The sequence below is a fragment of the Erigeron canadensis genome, chromosome 5 (genome assembly GCF_010389155.1).
Source record: "Erigeron canadensis isolate Cc75 chromosome 5, C_canadensis_v1, whole genome shotgun sequence".
Classification (NCBI taxonomy): domain Eukaryota; kingdom Viridiplantae; phylum Streptophyta; class Magnoliopsida; order Asterales; family Asteraceae; genus Erigeron; species Erigeron canadensis.
The window spans coordinates 45011312-45028825 of record NC_057765.1 but is presented as its reverse complement, the minus strand read 5'-3'; the positions used below and the strand labels follow the sequence as shown (position 1 = coordinate 45028825).

Genomic DNA, 17514 nt, shown 5'->3' with positions numbered 1-17514 from the left:
ATATGGGTTGGTGGGTCTACCTATTAAAGTATTTATAAAAGTTTAAATTTTTTCTGGGTTGACGAGTCGATCGGTTAATCCAAAATGTCAACCCAACCCGAAAGAATTATAGCGCGTTAGAGGGTCAAAAATATGTAAGTCTAACCCGGTTTTTTTCGCATTGTTTAGGTTGGATTGAGTATTGTTATACTCAATATATTATACTAAAATATATAAGTTGTTAAAAGTTTGTCTTAATAATATCTTCAATTTCATATTAAACTTCGTCTTTGTATGTTATAAGACTTATACTTTTCACAATCTGTGATGCAAGTTTTAGATTATCTGTAACCCGGTTACTGACCAGGTATTAATCTAGTTTTATAAGGGGCAAGGTTGTAGTCAGATTGTTTTATCGGCAAAAACTATCGGCAAACATCGACTAATCGGTTATACTATAGCATCTGCATCGGCTTGTATCAGCAAGTTTAATCGGCTACTTTTGGCTATATATATATATCGACATGTTTTGGGCGATCCTTGTGAACATTAGGAGCGTGTACTTGTGACCATTTTTTTTGTTCTTGTGCCAATCTGTTCGACATCGTCGGAAACCTAAAATTTTTTGGGGGGGTTTTCGATTTTGAGGCTAGATCTACGTTTTTCTTGGCTTCTATTGCCGGGATACGTGTTGATAAAACTTGTCGATGTTCCTAACGTTATATAGCACCTTTTTCCGGTGAGATTCAAAACCCCTTTTGGGGTTTCCAATCGTTGCCGGCCAAAAACGTTCACTTTCATTAGGCCAAAACATATTTTGGCTTGTGCAAGGGTGTAGTTGGCTATTGACTACTTGAAACTCGGTTTTCCGGCGACCCTTTCTTGGGGGTTTCCGGTTTAATCGATATATTATTGCTTTGTTGGTTGGTTCGGTTTACCGGCAAGCCCTTTCTTAGGTTTTCCGGTGAGACTGTTGTTGCTCCTTTTACTGCTGCTACGATGGATGTGGTTTCCGGCGAGCCCTTTCTTGGGTTTTCCGTTAACTGCTGCTGCTACTCCTTTTACGACGGTTAGTTTTCCGGCGACCCTTTTTTTGGGTTTTCCGGTACTGCTGTTGCTGTATATTTATGTATATTTATCTTTTTACATTGCCGTTAATTGCTTATTTGTGATTAGCTTGGTAGTGTTAGCGGTAGCGTTGCTAGATTTTTCCTTGGTAGGGTTGCCGGATTTTGTTCCATTAAAGCAATAGGTAGCCGAAAAAAGTAGTTTTTAGCCGATGATGATATCGTTGAACAGTTTTTTAGGTTGATGGTTAAATGGGCGATGATAATACAAATGTTCGTAAAAATGGGACTCGGACGATCCGAGGCGTATCTTGGCGGGTAAACCGTTTGGGTTAGCAGCCATGGCGTCTCCGACTTCTGAAATTCCCGACCCCCCATATTCTGACCTCAAGTTTCATTTTATAAAAATAAAAGGTTACCTTTTTAATTTTTCGACAAGTCTGATTATAATTTCGGTTATCTTTGCTATGTTATCAAATTGGTTAAATTGTCAAGTTTTTTTATTACTTTTGGCAACTTTTGGCTTGTTTTTTGCTAGGTTTTTGCAACAATACATGGCGGCTTGTGATTCGTCGATAATTTGTCAATTTAGCCAATTTGTTAATCTTTTGGCACTACACCTTTGCTCTTAAAGGTTTAGAGATTATATATACTTTTACAATGGGAATGTGAATGCTATATAGAGAATCATTGACTTTAATGATATATTTTGTATTTTTGTTTCACATTTTTAATAGTAGTAGTTAAAAACTCACGTTCTTCTAAAAGTTATAGTACATACAATAATGAATTGAAAATAGAAAGTTATAATTAAAGCATAAAGTGGCATTTTATGTATCGACTTTTTCATAAACAAGTTGACAAATATATTTATTGCAAGTTTATTAAGCATATATTTTCGCATTTTTATAAACAATGCTAAAAGATAGTATGTTAATTATTTTTTTAAGTATTAAAAAATAATGTTAATGTACTATATACTCGTAGTATATACACTTTAAAACTAGTAATTAGAGCATAAATTAGAGAAAACTATATAACAAAAGTTGAAACACCATCCAAATGGTAACCATTTAATAAGGGAATTGTTATATAATGCCCCACCAGCGTTTGATAATTTACAATTAATAACTCATAATTTCTATATATATTAAGGCTTTACATTAAATGTAATTAATTTACTTCTTTATGCCCAATTTGCCATTTCCTTTGTGATTCAATACCACACATTTTAATTAGTATATCCATCCATTTATGTGTGGACCCTTTTTATATGGATACTATATTGATTTTTAATTGTACAATTTTGCTTGATTGTCAAAATATCGTTTTATATAGTGTTATTTTGAAAGGAAAAAAAACGCCTTTTGGTCCTGACCATATTCGAGGGGATATTGATTAGAAAACAAATAGTTACAGGAGGTTATTTTTAATTCATTCGAGTCAATATAAATTTTAAAGATTAGTCTCAATTAAACAACAAATAATATAGAAACACACAATAATTTTATTACAAATTAACATTCAAACAAACTGGTTTACATCTTTGTAAAGAAAACAGGATTGAAGATATTCATCTTCTAACATAATTTTCAAATGTTGTACACAAATCAATAATAATGGATATCCAATCAAAATATATTAAAAAAATATGTTCTATTCTAAATTATCTACCGCTAACATAAAACATTATATAAAATGTGATTTTGACAATCACTTAAATATTAAGCAAAGTTGTACAATTAAAAACTAGTTATAATATCATTATAAAAACGGTCTACTCATAAATATACGGATATACTAATTAAGATATGTAGTATTGAATCAAAAAGGAAAGGGTAAATTGGGCATTAAGAAGTAAATTAATTACATTTAAAAAAAAAGCCTTGAGGGGGGAAGGAGTGCTTAATCGGGTAGCCATCGGGTATCATTTACCAGATCGGTAACACCATTTCAACTCTCCGGGTACCAATTGAGTAACACAAATCGGGTAGCCATTTGAGCTTTGAAGGCGAGAAGTGGGTATGCATTTGAACGTTGGAAAGCTAGTGGGCCCCTCCCCTTTTGAACGTTGTAGACCTTAAAAAAAAAACCTTTACCCCTTTATTTATCTAAACAATCACATATTTCACACACAACTTTACTCATTTTTACCATCTTCTTCCATCTTTTTTCAACACATCTTCTTCCACACATCTTCTTCATATTTCACACATAACTTACTGTACAATGAACCTTCGGGAATGTAAAATGGCAATCCAAACCCACCTGAATTATGACTCCAAACGCCGCTCTGATGTAAATAACGTCATTTAGGGTGTTTCTGAGAACAAAGTGGCTTATCAAGCCGTAATCAACCGACTTACTGCCCCGGGTTATGCTCGTAACACCGCGAAAAGTGAGCACCTTGTATATCTTCGACATAAGATCGATTGGCTGAATCAAGTTATTTTTCAGCTAAGCGCCGCTTCTTCAATGTTGACTGCGACGCTAGACCACGTGGTATTTTCGCAAGCCAGTGTGGGTGGTGGTCAGGATGTACGTTACTATTCTGACCCGGGGGAGGAGTACGTTTCTCCTCAGCCAGGCGTCGCGACCGGGTCTCCTGAGCCGTACCGCTACATTCACCACAATGACGGTGTCAACACTGTTGACTCGGACTATTCCGAGTGTTAGTTATCTATTTTAGTAGTTTATGAAATGTGTTTTTATTATGTGTTGTTAGTATTATTTATGTATTATGTGTATTTTAGTATTATTTATGTATTTTTTTAATGGAATTATGTTTTATGTTTATATGATTTTTATTTTAATGGAATTATGTTTTATGTTTATATGATTTTTAATTATTGATGTAATAAAAAAATGAAAAAGAAAAGAAAATTGAGTAAGTTTAATGAATTGGGTATGTATTGCAAGTGATTTGAGTAAGAATTGAGTAAAATTGAGTTGAAAGGTATTAATTAGATTAAAAAAATTTGGATAAGTTAACCAACTCTACAACCATTCCCTCCCCGTAATATTTATAGAAATTATGGGTTATTAATTGTAAATTATTAAATGCCTTCGGAGCATTATATAGTAATTCCCTTTAATAAAGTTGGAACAACTTAAATTTATATGAAAGGTAAGTATTATAATTAATTAAGTTGTATACTTGTGTTACTCGTATTTTTCAAACAATAATTAAGTTGTATACATGATTTGGCATAGTTGTATTTGTACATAGGAAATTGAGGTTTTGAAAATGAAAAAAGGTACAAATAACTTCACTTTTGGTCATGCTGAAGATCGAGGGCATGCATGCTTGTAGATTGAGTACATCTAAGCAAAACACCTAAACGTTTAAATTATCATATTAGCTTTTTTGAAGCGTTAATGTTTATAAATTTATCACTCTACTGTTATACTGTTATAAAGCCCTTCTCGTGTCTATAATTAAGCCTTACTTGTAATATAATATGTTTGGTTTTATGATATATAAGAGATTAGTTAGTCTTACTGGGTGTAATCGGGACAAGTCGAGCCGACATAGTGTCAAGCTCAAGCTTGACTCGATTGTAAAACTCGAAGCTCGAAACTCGACTCAAGCTCAACTGAGCCTTTACTTCAAGCTCGAGCTCGAGCTCGAGCTCGTCTTACGAATCGACACTTTCGAGCTCGACTCAGCTCGACTCGATTTTGAATTAAACTAAGTTTTAAATCAAATTAGTAATATAAGCTCGACAATTTCAAGCTCAAAATCGACTAAGCTCGGCTTGGTAGGATAGTAATTATGTAAAATTATATAATACTCAAGGGTAAACTTGTAATTTGTAAATAAACACAAGTTCGATTAAGCTCGCAAGCTTTTCGAGTAGGCTAAATTGAGGCTCGAGCTCGACTCGAAAGTCTACTCGAGTAGCTAGAGCTCGACTAAGACCGATTCAATTTTTAATAATTTGCAAGTCGATTTTGGGTAGTTTGCAAAGTGGCTCATTTCGTTTACACCCCTACTCTCACTCTCAGTCTCAGTCTCGCATCTCTTCTATCTATTTGGTAGTTTGGTATATATTAACATGAACTTTAAATCTAATGGACATGTATAAATTTGATGCAATTCCACTCCTTTTGTTATAAACATCCAATGAAAATGCTCTAAACGAGAATATGACAAACATATATTATTTTTTTAAAAGTGAGGTTAAAAGTAAGTATTATAAAAATAAATGATTAATCCTCTTAAACATTAGCTTAAAAATCCTTTTAGAACGTTATAAATGTGACAAGTGGATTCTACTTAATCTCTTTTCTAATCTCCCCTTATATTCCACATGTCACCATTTAATAAATTAAGAAGATTTTTAGTCTAATGAATTACGAAGATTAATCATTTCCTGTAACACCCCAAAAATATAAAAGATAAATAAATCAATATTTTATGTATTTAGCCCTTAAAATAATTTCCTGGTATTTAGTTTTGATATAAGGGATTAAATTAGATGGAACTTTAGTGGCTAGTGGGTATAATACCCTTATTTTATCTAATAAAACGTGGCAACAAGGGGGGAGCCAACCATTTTCCCTTTGATGAATCAAAATTCCATTTCATGGAAACTCATTCCATCTTCTTCTCCGATCTTCTCCAAACTTCTTCTCCAATCTTTCAGTTCTCATGTGTGATTAGAATAACATCAAATTTAAGCAATCACAACTTTTATCTTCTATTTAAACAAATTAACGATCAATAATAAGATAAATTTTGATAGAGGTGGTGTGTGAATGTGTGTGTCGAATTTGGCAAGAAAATGAGAGAAGAGAAAGTATGAATTCAACTAAGTTGACTTATTATTCCTTAAAGGTATGTAAGATTCTAACGATTTTTACTAGTTGAATTTAGGGTTCTTGAATTATACGAAATTGGGGATTTTATTGAAGAAGTATTATTTTGATTCAATTGAAATTAGGGTTCTTATTTATGAAATGGGGGTTTTGTTATTATGGAATTTAAAAGAAAAGCCCTAGTATATTGAGATGGAATTTATTAGAATTATGTTATTAAAATTGATAAAGAAAGCTATAGATGGAATTTATTAGAATTATGTGATTAAAATTGATAAAGAAAGCTATAGATTGAATAACCCATCTTGTTTTTTTGGCAAGTGAATATAAAATGATGAGTTGAAATGATAAAGTGGGATTGATGATAATTTTGAATAAAGAACCTTAGTGATTTTATATGAGAAATTGGGGATTAATGCAAATGAGTATTTTGATGATGAAAAACCCCATAATCATAATACTATATTTTGATGTTTGGCTAGTGGTTGTTGATATATGAATTTGTTTAGGTGGTGGAGAAGATTGTGTAATTGTGCCTAGTAGTCAAGTAGAGTCTAATAGTAAAAAATTAAGGTGAGTGTATATGCATATGATCGTATTCTTGTTATAAGAGGTCATAGGTGGGTAAATTCCTATGACCCATATATTTGTTGAATATGAAGACTAGTAGGTGGGTAAATTCATACTAGTCAAAAATTGTTGATTTAATGAATGAAAGCTAGTAGGTGGGTAAATTCCTACTAGCATAATGTGATTTTGATTATGAGAGCTAGTAGGTGGATAAATTCCTACTTGCCAATGTATTTATGTTAGCTAATAAGTGGGTAAATTCCTACTAGCTAATTTGATTATGTGAGCTAGTAGGTGGGTAAATTCCTACTAACCAATTTTATGATTAAGACTAGTAGGTGGGTAAAGTCCTACCAGCATTATCCATGGCCATATTGGAAATGATTTGTGATGATTTTGTGTTTATGATAGATATGAATGAAATGGCTATCAAAAGATAGGCTTTATATGTTGTTTTGATGTTTTGGTAACTTGATTATGATCATATGTGTATGCATTCACTAAGTGTTTTGCTTATTGTTTTAGTGTTTACCTTTTTATAGGGAAAATTTGTAGTCGCGGTAAAGAAGTGACCAAGTATAAGTATTTTTTGCGTGAAGCTTTGGGTAAGAGATTCCTCATATAATTGTGTGATCATTTTGAATGGTTAAATGATCCCGAGACCCCATGGGCTCCCAAGTACCCCAAGCCTAATTTTCGTAAATGAAATGATGAATTATATGTCATGGTCTTGTTGTCTATCTTGTTAAGTTTTAACTCAACATTTATAATTGTAAGTTTAGGGTCAAAGTGTTGAATTTTGGTTTGGTGAAATATGGGTAAGATGACCCGTTTTGTAAATACTTGTATTTTTAAGAAATAGTCATTGTTGAAAAGTTGGATACTATGTTTATCACTTATTTGAATGTCATTTTGTTCATAAATATGTTGTCAAGAAATGTTATCAAATATGGTGGAACTGCAGGAAACTGCGGATGCTGTGCATCATCCGTCAAAGCATCCGCAGGTGAAGGCGGATCATCCGCCATGCCATCTCCATCCGTTGTCATCGACCTCACTTTTTATCGAGTCTTCGTTTGAACTTCTCGAGTCCTGAAACTCGTAAATTAGTCTTATTATATCTTTATAAGAACATTTTATTTGTCATTTCTTGAATTGAAACACTTTGATTTTCAACGAAAAGTTGCATTATTTTTCTAAGTATCGATTTTTTTTCCAATTTGTTTAATATTTTATTATATTATGTCAAAAGAATTTGGGGCGTATATTTGCCATTATACAAAGTACAATTAGATGTAGAAAATTTTTTCAAACCGTACTCCGGGGGGAATGGATAGCAGGCCTAGTTGGTATACGAAGACAAAGGATGTTTATTGTTAATTATTGGATCCAGATGATCGGACGGTCGATAATGAAGGTCATTAGACCGTTAATTTTGGTGTAGGAAAATTTGAAATTTCAAACAGCTGACAGATATGGCCAAGTGGATGATCGATCACATATATGTATGCGCTAGTCATCATAACAAAATCAATAAATTCCCAAAGTTTACACGTATTCGAGATGATATAAGTTACCGTCTTAAATTTTGAATTATTTTATTACTCGTACTACTTTACCACTATAATACATTTGCATTGAATAGTTCAAAGTAATGAGCATAGTACTTTTTGAACTTCAAACTTTGTACTTCTAACTTTTTTGGTTTGTTGAAGACACAACATATAACAAATCCATATGGATTTTGTTATATAAATTCGGCGGACCCAGGATTTATAAAGACGGGTAGCACAAACTTTTTATTGCCGGCCTTATATCGACGTAAAATAACGATACCAACTTAATTGTTACGATTTTTTAAAATATTTTTGATTATATTTAATGATTGTTAAGAGTTTTTTACACTTTAAGTAGTTTTCATTTATCATTTAATTGCACAAGTACATCTTTATGAGTTTATTATTAAGATAATCTTTTAAAAGTTTTGAATTAGTTACATTGACGGGTATCTCATATTTGTTTGACTTGTATCACCATTGAATATATATCGTTTTCAAAAAAAAATTACACTACATGGATCTAGCGGACCCGTAACTCGGACTATCCCTAGGTTTATGTAGGTCCGTTTATGTATAAATTTATAATAGTGGTGGTTAATATCAGTAGATCCAGATATTTGGTGGGGCGGGGGAAAAAATAAAAAAGTTCTCGTATCAATTACGAGTACATGTTTCGTTCTAATATCAACTAAGCATTTTTTTAAGTGAGACAAACAATCAATAAGTCATCTCCATTTCAATTTTACACAAGTAAAACTTCGGTTAACAAACTCGTCGCCAATTTGGTTTTATATAAATTATTAGTTATGCCTTACTCCTTATAGCTAAATCTCAATTAAACTTTTACCATACCATAATTCAGATAATTATGCCCTAGTAAACAATAATAACAGTTAAATGCTTTATATTTTTAGATAGCTCTAACAAAAAGAAAAGGAATTAGGATTTATAAAGATTACCTTTAAATGCAATGTTGTAGTGAAGAAGATGTAATTTAATAATCCAAACATCTTAAAAAAAGTAGGGTTAAGTGCGCCGAAATGCAATTAACTAATCCTGAAAAGTTATTGTGTGTACGAACTTTAGATTTGTTTTATTGTATTCAAGAAATTTGTTCAAAAGTCCCATGATATCAAAAGTTATCGGATAAGAAGTTAGTCGACATGTTGACTGCTTATGTGGACTGAATTTATTAAACAAAATTGAAAATATGACATATTGGATACAACCGCACGGACAAGAACAAACATATGCATATACATACATAGAAAACCCCATTTTAAATGAAACCAACTTCTAGAGATCTTCATTCTCTCTTATCGATTAACACACAAATTTTTATTTCTTTTTCACTATATTACGATCACATTAAAAACCACGTTCTCCTATCACCGTCGTATTCTTCTCGATTGTTCCATCGTGATGATCAGAAGTATAACAACTTAAATTCATCAATAAACTAACAATTATCAAGGTTATCCAAATGCAACATTGCAACTAAATCAAAATAGATCCGATTAGTCATTAGTTTCCCGGCACTACCATCACCACCTCCATCACCACCCCCACTATTTTCGATGACAAAATCTAATCCCCAAATGCATAAAAATCATTCGTTGAAACACCAAAGTTACCGAAGTGAAGTTTATAGAATAAGCATTTCATTGGGGAAGATATTGATTAAACTGAATTCATTTGTTACATAGAAATATATAGATATAGATTATACATATCTATCGACATAAGACTTTTGGTTTTTGTTTAAGGTCCTTTAAATGTAAATGGGTTTTTGATTTTATGTAAGTGTATATTTGTGCTTCCAAAATTTTTTTTTTTACCAAGTTTTATTTGTGTATTATTGTTCTTTAAGATTTGTATGTTTTTTGTTTGGTTGTGTATGAGATTTTCGATTTGTTTTTATTATTGATTTAGAAAATTGTAAGGGCTTTTGGGTTTCTGGAAATGATACATGAACAATGATGTCTTTGTAAATAAATTATTTTATATTTTCCACGTTGATGAAGAATGGGCAAATAAACTTATAACCGGCTCCACATTAGTTATCTATCGGTTGTCTGCTACTTTAACCATTTATCCAGGTTTCTTGCATACAATAAAGCTAGCCAAAATTTTGTGTCAAAATTTCGTGCACACAATAACTTTTCAGAATTAATTAACTGTATTTCGATGCACTTAACATAAAAAGTTTAAGTTTTGGAGAAGAAACATCACACTTGTTGAAAGGGAAACAAATATCTGTGTGCGTGTGCCTATGCTATGAAGTGAACAAAAAGGAATTGAGAAATTGTGGCCTGTGGGCTTAGGGGCCAGTGATCTAGTACATGTTTTTAGAAAATGTCTCATATTTAAATTTTTCTAGATAATACATTTTAAGATGCCCACGTACAATGTCTAGAAACGGCTATAAATTTATCTCAATTAGTTTGTGTACAATCGAGTATCCGGGCAAAGAAACCTTCCGTCTACGACAAATTTATTAAATCGCCACTAACAAAACAGTTAAATCTAATACTCGTATGTGTTAGTACCACTCGTAATGTCAAATATCAATAATCATCTTTGAGCCAACACAGCCCAAGAGGGATTGGTAGCAAAACAGTTCATTAGATAATAATTGATTTATAATGAACTTTATGAATAAACAAACGAGATCAAGATAACTAAAATACATAAACAATACATACGATATGTTTTTTAATTTGCTTAAAAAGCGTTATTTTTATAGTTTGATTAACTACTATAACTATCGAAAACTGATATAATAGTTGATTGATAAGAGAACATTATATAAACATACACTACCATGTTACAATGTTAGCAAACACTAATCAATGAACCCCCGAAACCTACTTTCTTTTCTGACAAAATCAATCAAACGGTTATCTTTTTCATGACAAAGCTAGATTTTGAAAAGATGTTTATGACAAAACAACGTGTATCATTTTTAAAAAAATCAACATTTATGAAAAGGAATAATGCATATGGAGGTCACCCATTTATTAAGTTTTTTTCTTTTAGGCCACCTACCTATCAAAAATTTCTTATAGGCCATCAAAGTTTTTGCTTCGTTTCATTTTACCAATTTTGATCGAAATTACATCAAAAGTTTATCAAATTGTAAAACTATATCTACTTTTGAAAATCTAAAAATGTTTAAAGTTATAGGTTACTTGTATAATACATATTATGTCATGGTTTAAAGTTTCGAGTTGGCAAATATTGTTTTATTATCTACCAATAAACTAAAACAAGATTGCAGTGTTCTTTGATTAACACGTGTCACAATATTTTAACAACACGTGTCTTTTAGCCTATATCCTAGTTTGAATATTTCTTATTATGATCAAACACTATATATATTATATTAAAAATAAAAATATTGTTAGTTATTTAGTATTTGTTTGGTTCCGCAGAACACTAAAAAGTGTTCTAACATACATATTATATTTAGAATTTTCCTTTAATGTTTATCAAATTTTTGACTTATCCTAACTTAATAAATATTAAAAATTATTTTAATATTAAAATAGATTGATACTTTGAAATTTATTTGCATTATCATTATTTTAAAGTTATTCCATCATATAACAATTAATCGATATCAATAGATCGTAGATGTCAAATTGTAAGACACCAATCAAAATCTTTATAATGGTAATACAGATATAGATATAGTTATAAACTATAATAAGTGAATCCGTACATCGTACGGTATTAAAGACTAGTTAAGTATATAAAAGGTGTTATACATGTTAATTTTAATGTACGATGTTATGAGCTTGTAAAATGATAACATTTTTTTGTAGTTTAAATAACTTTTTCTAAGTTTTTTAGTTGAAATTGGCTGAAACGAAACAAATTATATATTTGAACAGCCTATAAGTAAATTTTTATAGTTAAGTGGTCTAAAAGAAAAAAAGTTTAATTTTTGAGTGGCTTCCGTGGGCATTATCCCTTATGAAAATGACAAAGATTTTTATTATTATTATTATTATTATTATTATTATTTTTTGGTTCCTAAGTTCCTGTATTTTCAAAATGTTTTGTTCCAAATGGACTGTTGATTGTCGACACAAAACCCGGAATTTCAAGAAACTATGTTCGTGTATGTTTTATGCACATTTACAATTTAATGCTACTACTACATGAAACTTTACATTAACAAAATTAAAAACACATAAAAAGAATTGTGTCAAGAACTATGCAACTAGAAATGAGGTATATAGTTGCCATTTTGTCGACATAGTATAAACGGTCTCTATCTTTTAAGTAAACTGTAAAAGTATGATTATATACACCTCATCTCTTCTATACTTTATTTATTAGGGGATAGACTATCGTTGATGTTCTTCATATCAAGGCCATGAAAGGCTCGTGAATTGCATGACACAAGCAGGAGATATGGTGAACACACTCCAAAGGAGAAATGAGTCATAATTCGAGAAGTATGGCGAGGCCAGTTGCATTGTTGAAAATCCTGAGATGGTGTGGCGGAATTACTACCAAAATTTGGCCTGAGAAGTGAGTGATCATACAATACAAACTAAAGGAATTGAGTGAAAGAGGTGTTATGCTCTTGTGACAGTGTAAAAACTGACAACTGTACAGGAGTTCCACAACTGTACAAGAGTGAAACTTCCCTTTTAATTTATGAGTAATAAGATACAGCATTGTAAATGAAAACATAGAACTTAATTACCAGAAGATACACAAAATTAAAAAAACCAACTATTTACAGTCGATTGCAGCTACATTCGCTAGTCCTAAAGCAACCTAAATTGCGTACTATCCGAGTAGTAGGCGACGCCTGGCAGACTTTGAAAACTTCCTGTTACATGCGATCCTTTTTGGTGTAGAAGAAGAGTCGTCTTTTAAGCATTCAGTAGGCTCCCCTTTAGATGAACGATAAAACTGTGTAATATTGAGTTGAACACTTCTTGGTGTTGGCGACAATTGATCATCTGAAATTGATGCAGAGTTTGCTCTAGCCTTTTTCCTTGATTTCATTTCTTTAGACTCCTGCAAGTTTTACACGCAAGAAACATGAAAAATGAACACTGATATGATAAATTAAAGCGACAATTTCCACTCATTTACCAATAAACAAGACAAATCGGGATCTGCTCCATCTCAAACTAAGTCAAATGGAAAAATGTCGACTAAGTCAAATGGGTTAATATCCATCAAACTTTGTATCCATATGCATACTAAAAGATAGTAGTATTGTAAAACTGTTTTTATAATCATAATTTGCATATTATAACTACTTGTAAAGTAAACATAATGGATAAAGGAATTGTTAACCCAACCCGACTTATTTTGACTTGGTATACAGCTTCCCCAACCCATCAAATAGACAGAAAAAAGTTTTCACCTTTAGTCGCACAAATTGATCAACCTTTTCTGGGTAAGCAGCCATGACAAGATCCATATTTTCGTCGGTCATCAAACACCCATTATCAACACGAACATTTGTGATATCAGATTCATCATCAGAGATAATAACCAATTCGTCGTGATCTTCTTGAACTCCAGGCTCTTTAGAAGGCGTTTTGTAGATATTATTGTTGCTAGTATGTGTTGACTTTTTCCATGTAACCACATAAAATGTGTGACCAAATCTTATCTTAGTTCTTTGAATAAAGTCAAACTCGTATTGCCCATACAACAAAGAAACTTCTTGATTCCTGGCTATACTTCTTAAGAAAATGGTGGACAACAGCGGGAAAAGTTTTTGCCTAATAAAGGAAGGTTCCCACTTTAACTTAAACTCTACATAATCGACCAGCATTTCCGTGTTTGGACTTTTCCACGATATAAATGGTTCGGCATCTAACAGAAAGTAACAATGGTGGGTTTGTCAGCATATATATACAAATTGTTACATTTGACTTGACATATAGCTTAACAGTCATACCTAAAGATTAAGATACCCTTTTGCCAATAACAAATGAGAAACTTTTGGGTAACCCATTAAGAGCATGTCAGAGCCATAATCTTAGCAGTAACCTCTTAATATATTCCTTTGTCTCATAGGGTTGCATGTTACTTCAAATTTTAAAGAAAAGTGTTGGAATATTTGTCATTGTCCAGAATGTCATGTAACAAAACAAAGTAGATCAATCTTGTAAACCTCAACAATACTAATTTCCAGTTTTGGTGATTATGTGCAGATATGTAAATATAACATCGAAACTCGCCAAAAAAGAATATGTTAGTTATGACTTATGACAGAAGGACTTTAAAATATTATGGGCTCTTGCCCATAAGGATGTAGAGATCACGAGACAAAGAATCTGGCACATAATGAGAATAAAAGGTTCTAGAGCTTATAATTGCTCTAAGATACTTCCTTTAGTAAAATGCAACGCTAGACTACATACATGTTTATAAATATTTACTAAATGTTAAAAATGAATTAAGTTCAGAATATTCAAGCAGCGTATGTACTATCTTATAGTAAATGTTCTAGTTTCTATATAATCTCACTGCAAAAAGCATATGCACATTCATACTCCTGGTATATTCATGGTGTGGATATTGATCCTTTCAAACTTACCTACGAAATTCGTGTGGTTGTCGCTCATATACATCTGAATGATTGCATTGTTTGGAAAGTTTGGCTCTGAGACAATTTTATTGCAGACTTTCATATTCCAAACTTCTTTCTTCTTTTGTTCTTTTTCTTTCTTATCCTGTAGAAAATGGATTAGATCAATGGTAACTCTGTATTTATTTGTATTTGATTTTTTTTTACAGCTAAAGTCATTGATACTTTATACCCATTTTATGTTTTACACCTTTTTTTAGGGTAGGCACATATTTAAATTAAATTTTACCACAAAAGCTATCAATAAATTTAGTTACACATTTACCTGATCACATGATGAGCATTCACATCTAAATCCAATCGGTTTTTGTATGCAACCTTCATTCGTAATTGAAGTGCAACGTTCACAAGAACCTTTGAAATGAGATCTCTTGCTTCCTGGATGCCCACATAATGAACAATGAGTAACCCTCGTTTTGATTAAGTTCTCATCTGATTTATGAACGAAATCACCCAGGTCAGTTGTAGTAAGCATGCTTCCGCTTCCTAAATCACATAACCTGCAGAGACATCAAACATAAAATGGTCACTAAAATGCACCAAATATATCGACTGTTGAATAATGTGGCACATAAATGGTCATACCTATCTAAAACCTCATCTTCACTAAAAGATTTCACGAAAGAGAGTGCTGTCTCAAGCCCAATTCCTTGGACACCTTTTAGATCATGGTCATTTCCTACCAAAAGAGCAATTGCTATCAAGTGTTTTCTTTTTAGTCCTAATCCAGCTTCGACATCTGACATTTGATAGCACTCGAATGGTTCCTGTGAATAGTGTAATCACACACTATTATAAGTCAACTCAAAAATGAAGATTTCCTAACAAAACGGAAGGATTTTCGAGATATTCTCATATAACTGAATAATAGGTAAAAATAACAAACATATAATAAGTGGTTCATAGATTTGACAAATAACGATATTGGTTGGAGACTTGTAGGGTAAGGTATAAAAATGTTCGGGTCAACTACGTTAGGTCAAAAGAGGCCAGGTTCGGTTTGCCCACTGACAACTATATTTTACATTTTCATAAATACAAAGATCATTGGGTACATTTTGTTACCATAACTATGTTATAAAAAAATATTCCTATAATAGGATGAGTTAGAAGATTGAATGCATCTTTTCAACCGGTTTGACTGATTTCACAGGTTCCCCTTTCACCAATTTTTTTCCATGTGACCCATTTTGGCAATTTGAGATAAAAGTCATAAAACACAACCAGAATAAACCATTCACTAATTATTGAGTAACCAGTTGGACCATAAAGAAAGTTACCTGGGAGTTGGGATTGATGCGCTTAATTATACATCGAGCACCAAAGAGGAACGCATCACTATCAGAGGTGATACATACATCTACACGACCTTCCCTGTTTAACTGTGCACAAAGTCCTTCTGCCTCTCCACTTGCTTTCAAAACAGGCATTCCAAATAGTTTAAGCAATTCCTGTTGCATAACGAGTCAATGATCTACAATATATTCAGATACAGTAACTCTATAACTATTTAGCAAGCATGTCTAAATGAAAATTAACATGAGAAAAACAATTCACATCCTAACCAAAAACTTTGGACGTGGTGATTGGATGTGAGTTTCAAAATGATTGCTGGAATGTTCAAAAATACGACTCGGATAATTAGTTTCAACAAAGTAATTGGAGTCAGAGATAGATGGGTGATACAATTGTTTAATATGGAGCAAATTCAGATTACTTTGGTGATAAAGACTAAATCAAATTTACCAAATAATATACAACTAGTTAGAGGGCAAGTGTGCAGCACACCCATCACCCAAACAAGCCATGTATCATAAGTTTCATTTGATCGCTAGTTAGTGGGTAGCTTTCTCATTATACAGACTCGCATACCTACATACAAGGCCACGATAGCATATATGTAGATACCCCTTAAATCATAATTATCGTTTGTTTAATCTTTAGCTAAACTAACAAAACTATGGCGTGAGACAAGAAATCTAACAGAAAAAGTCATGCATTGCTAACGCTTAACAGTTCATCGGAGAAACAATTTTGTGATACATACTTTCATCTCATAACAAACAGAAGTTACTAACCTCACATTCTTGAACGCATTTGGAAAACTTTTTATTTCTCTCAACAGAAATACCATTTGACACGGGTAAGCTTGACACATCAATGCCAGACGCTTGAAAAAACCGCATTATCCTTGCTTGAGACTTCAAGGGTGATGGGGTTCCATCCGTAACAAACACCGGAAAAGCACCAAACTGTAAAAAAATCGACATGATTCTATTATTCGAGAAATATAACCTAACAAAGTTTCCAAGTTGACAAGACTATGAAACTAAAAAGAAACCAAGTTCAAATCTTTTTGTTGAACTATGAAACTAAACACCAAATCTAAGTTAAGTTATGACAATAAAAACTTATTCCATCTAAAATACCCTAATAAAAACTTTAAGTTATCACAATCAATCATATCTTTAGTAAACACCAAATTTATAAAATACAATGTGTAATGAGAATGAGTACCTTGGAAAAGAGATTAATAGTACGGAAAAAAGTGAGTCTGAGATGAGGGTTTAAAGTATGGGCTTTAATGGCGGTTTCATGTTGAACAATCCAATATGATAAATCAATTGCCACTCTTTTGTTTCTTATGTAATCAAATCCTTCACTTCTTCTATATGGTTTTAGTAATTCCCAGAAATTCCCACCGACACCCATTGAAACACCCACCAAATAAAGATTCAATTTTTATAATCCTGCTGCTAACAATTTTTCTTGATCAATGTTTTGAGCCGTTGGACGACAGAACAATGGAATTGCTTGGTTTTGTTTTTTTTTTTTTAATGATCATTTGGGTTTGATTAAGGGTTATGGGCCGCTGAGTTGTATTTTT

The 17514-nt window shown here is 32.1% G+C and overlaps 1 protein-coding gene across 1 annotated transcript; it reads right to left on the bottom strand.

Annotated features, from left to right (window-relative positions):
* Positions 1–12637: 12637 nt before the first annotated feature.
* On the bottom strand, positions 12638–17489 carry LOC122600583 (flap endonuclease GEN-like 1). The gene is made up of 8 exons (XM_043773325.1): positions 17145–17489; positions 16706–16879; positions 15908–16078; positions 15213–15394; positions 14893–15127; positions 14577–14712; positions 13392–13849; positions 12638–13036 (listed from the first exon to the last, which is right to left on the bottom strand). The coding sequence occupies exons 1-8, from the start codon at positions 17337–17339 to the stop codon at positions 12803–12805; spliced, it is 1785 nt and encodes a 594-aa protein (XP_043629260.1). The 5' UTR covers positions 17340–17489; the 3' UTR covers positions 12638–12802.
* Positions 17490–17514: the final 25 nt, after the last annotated feature.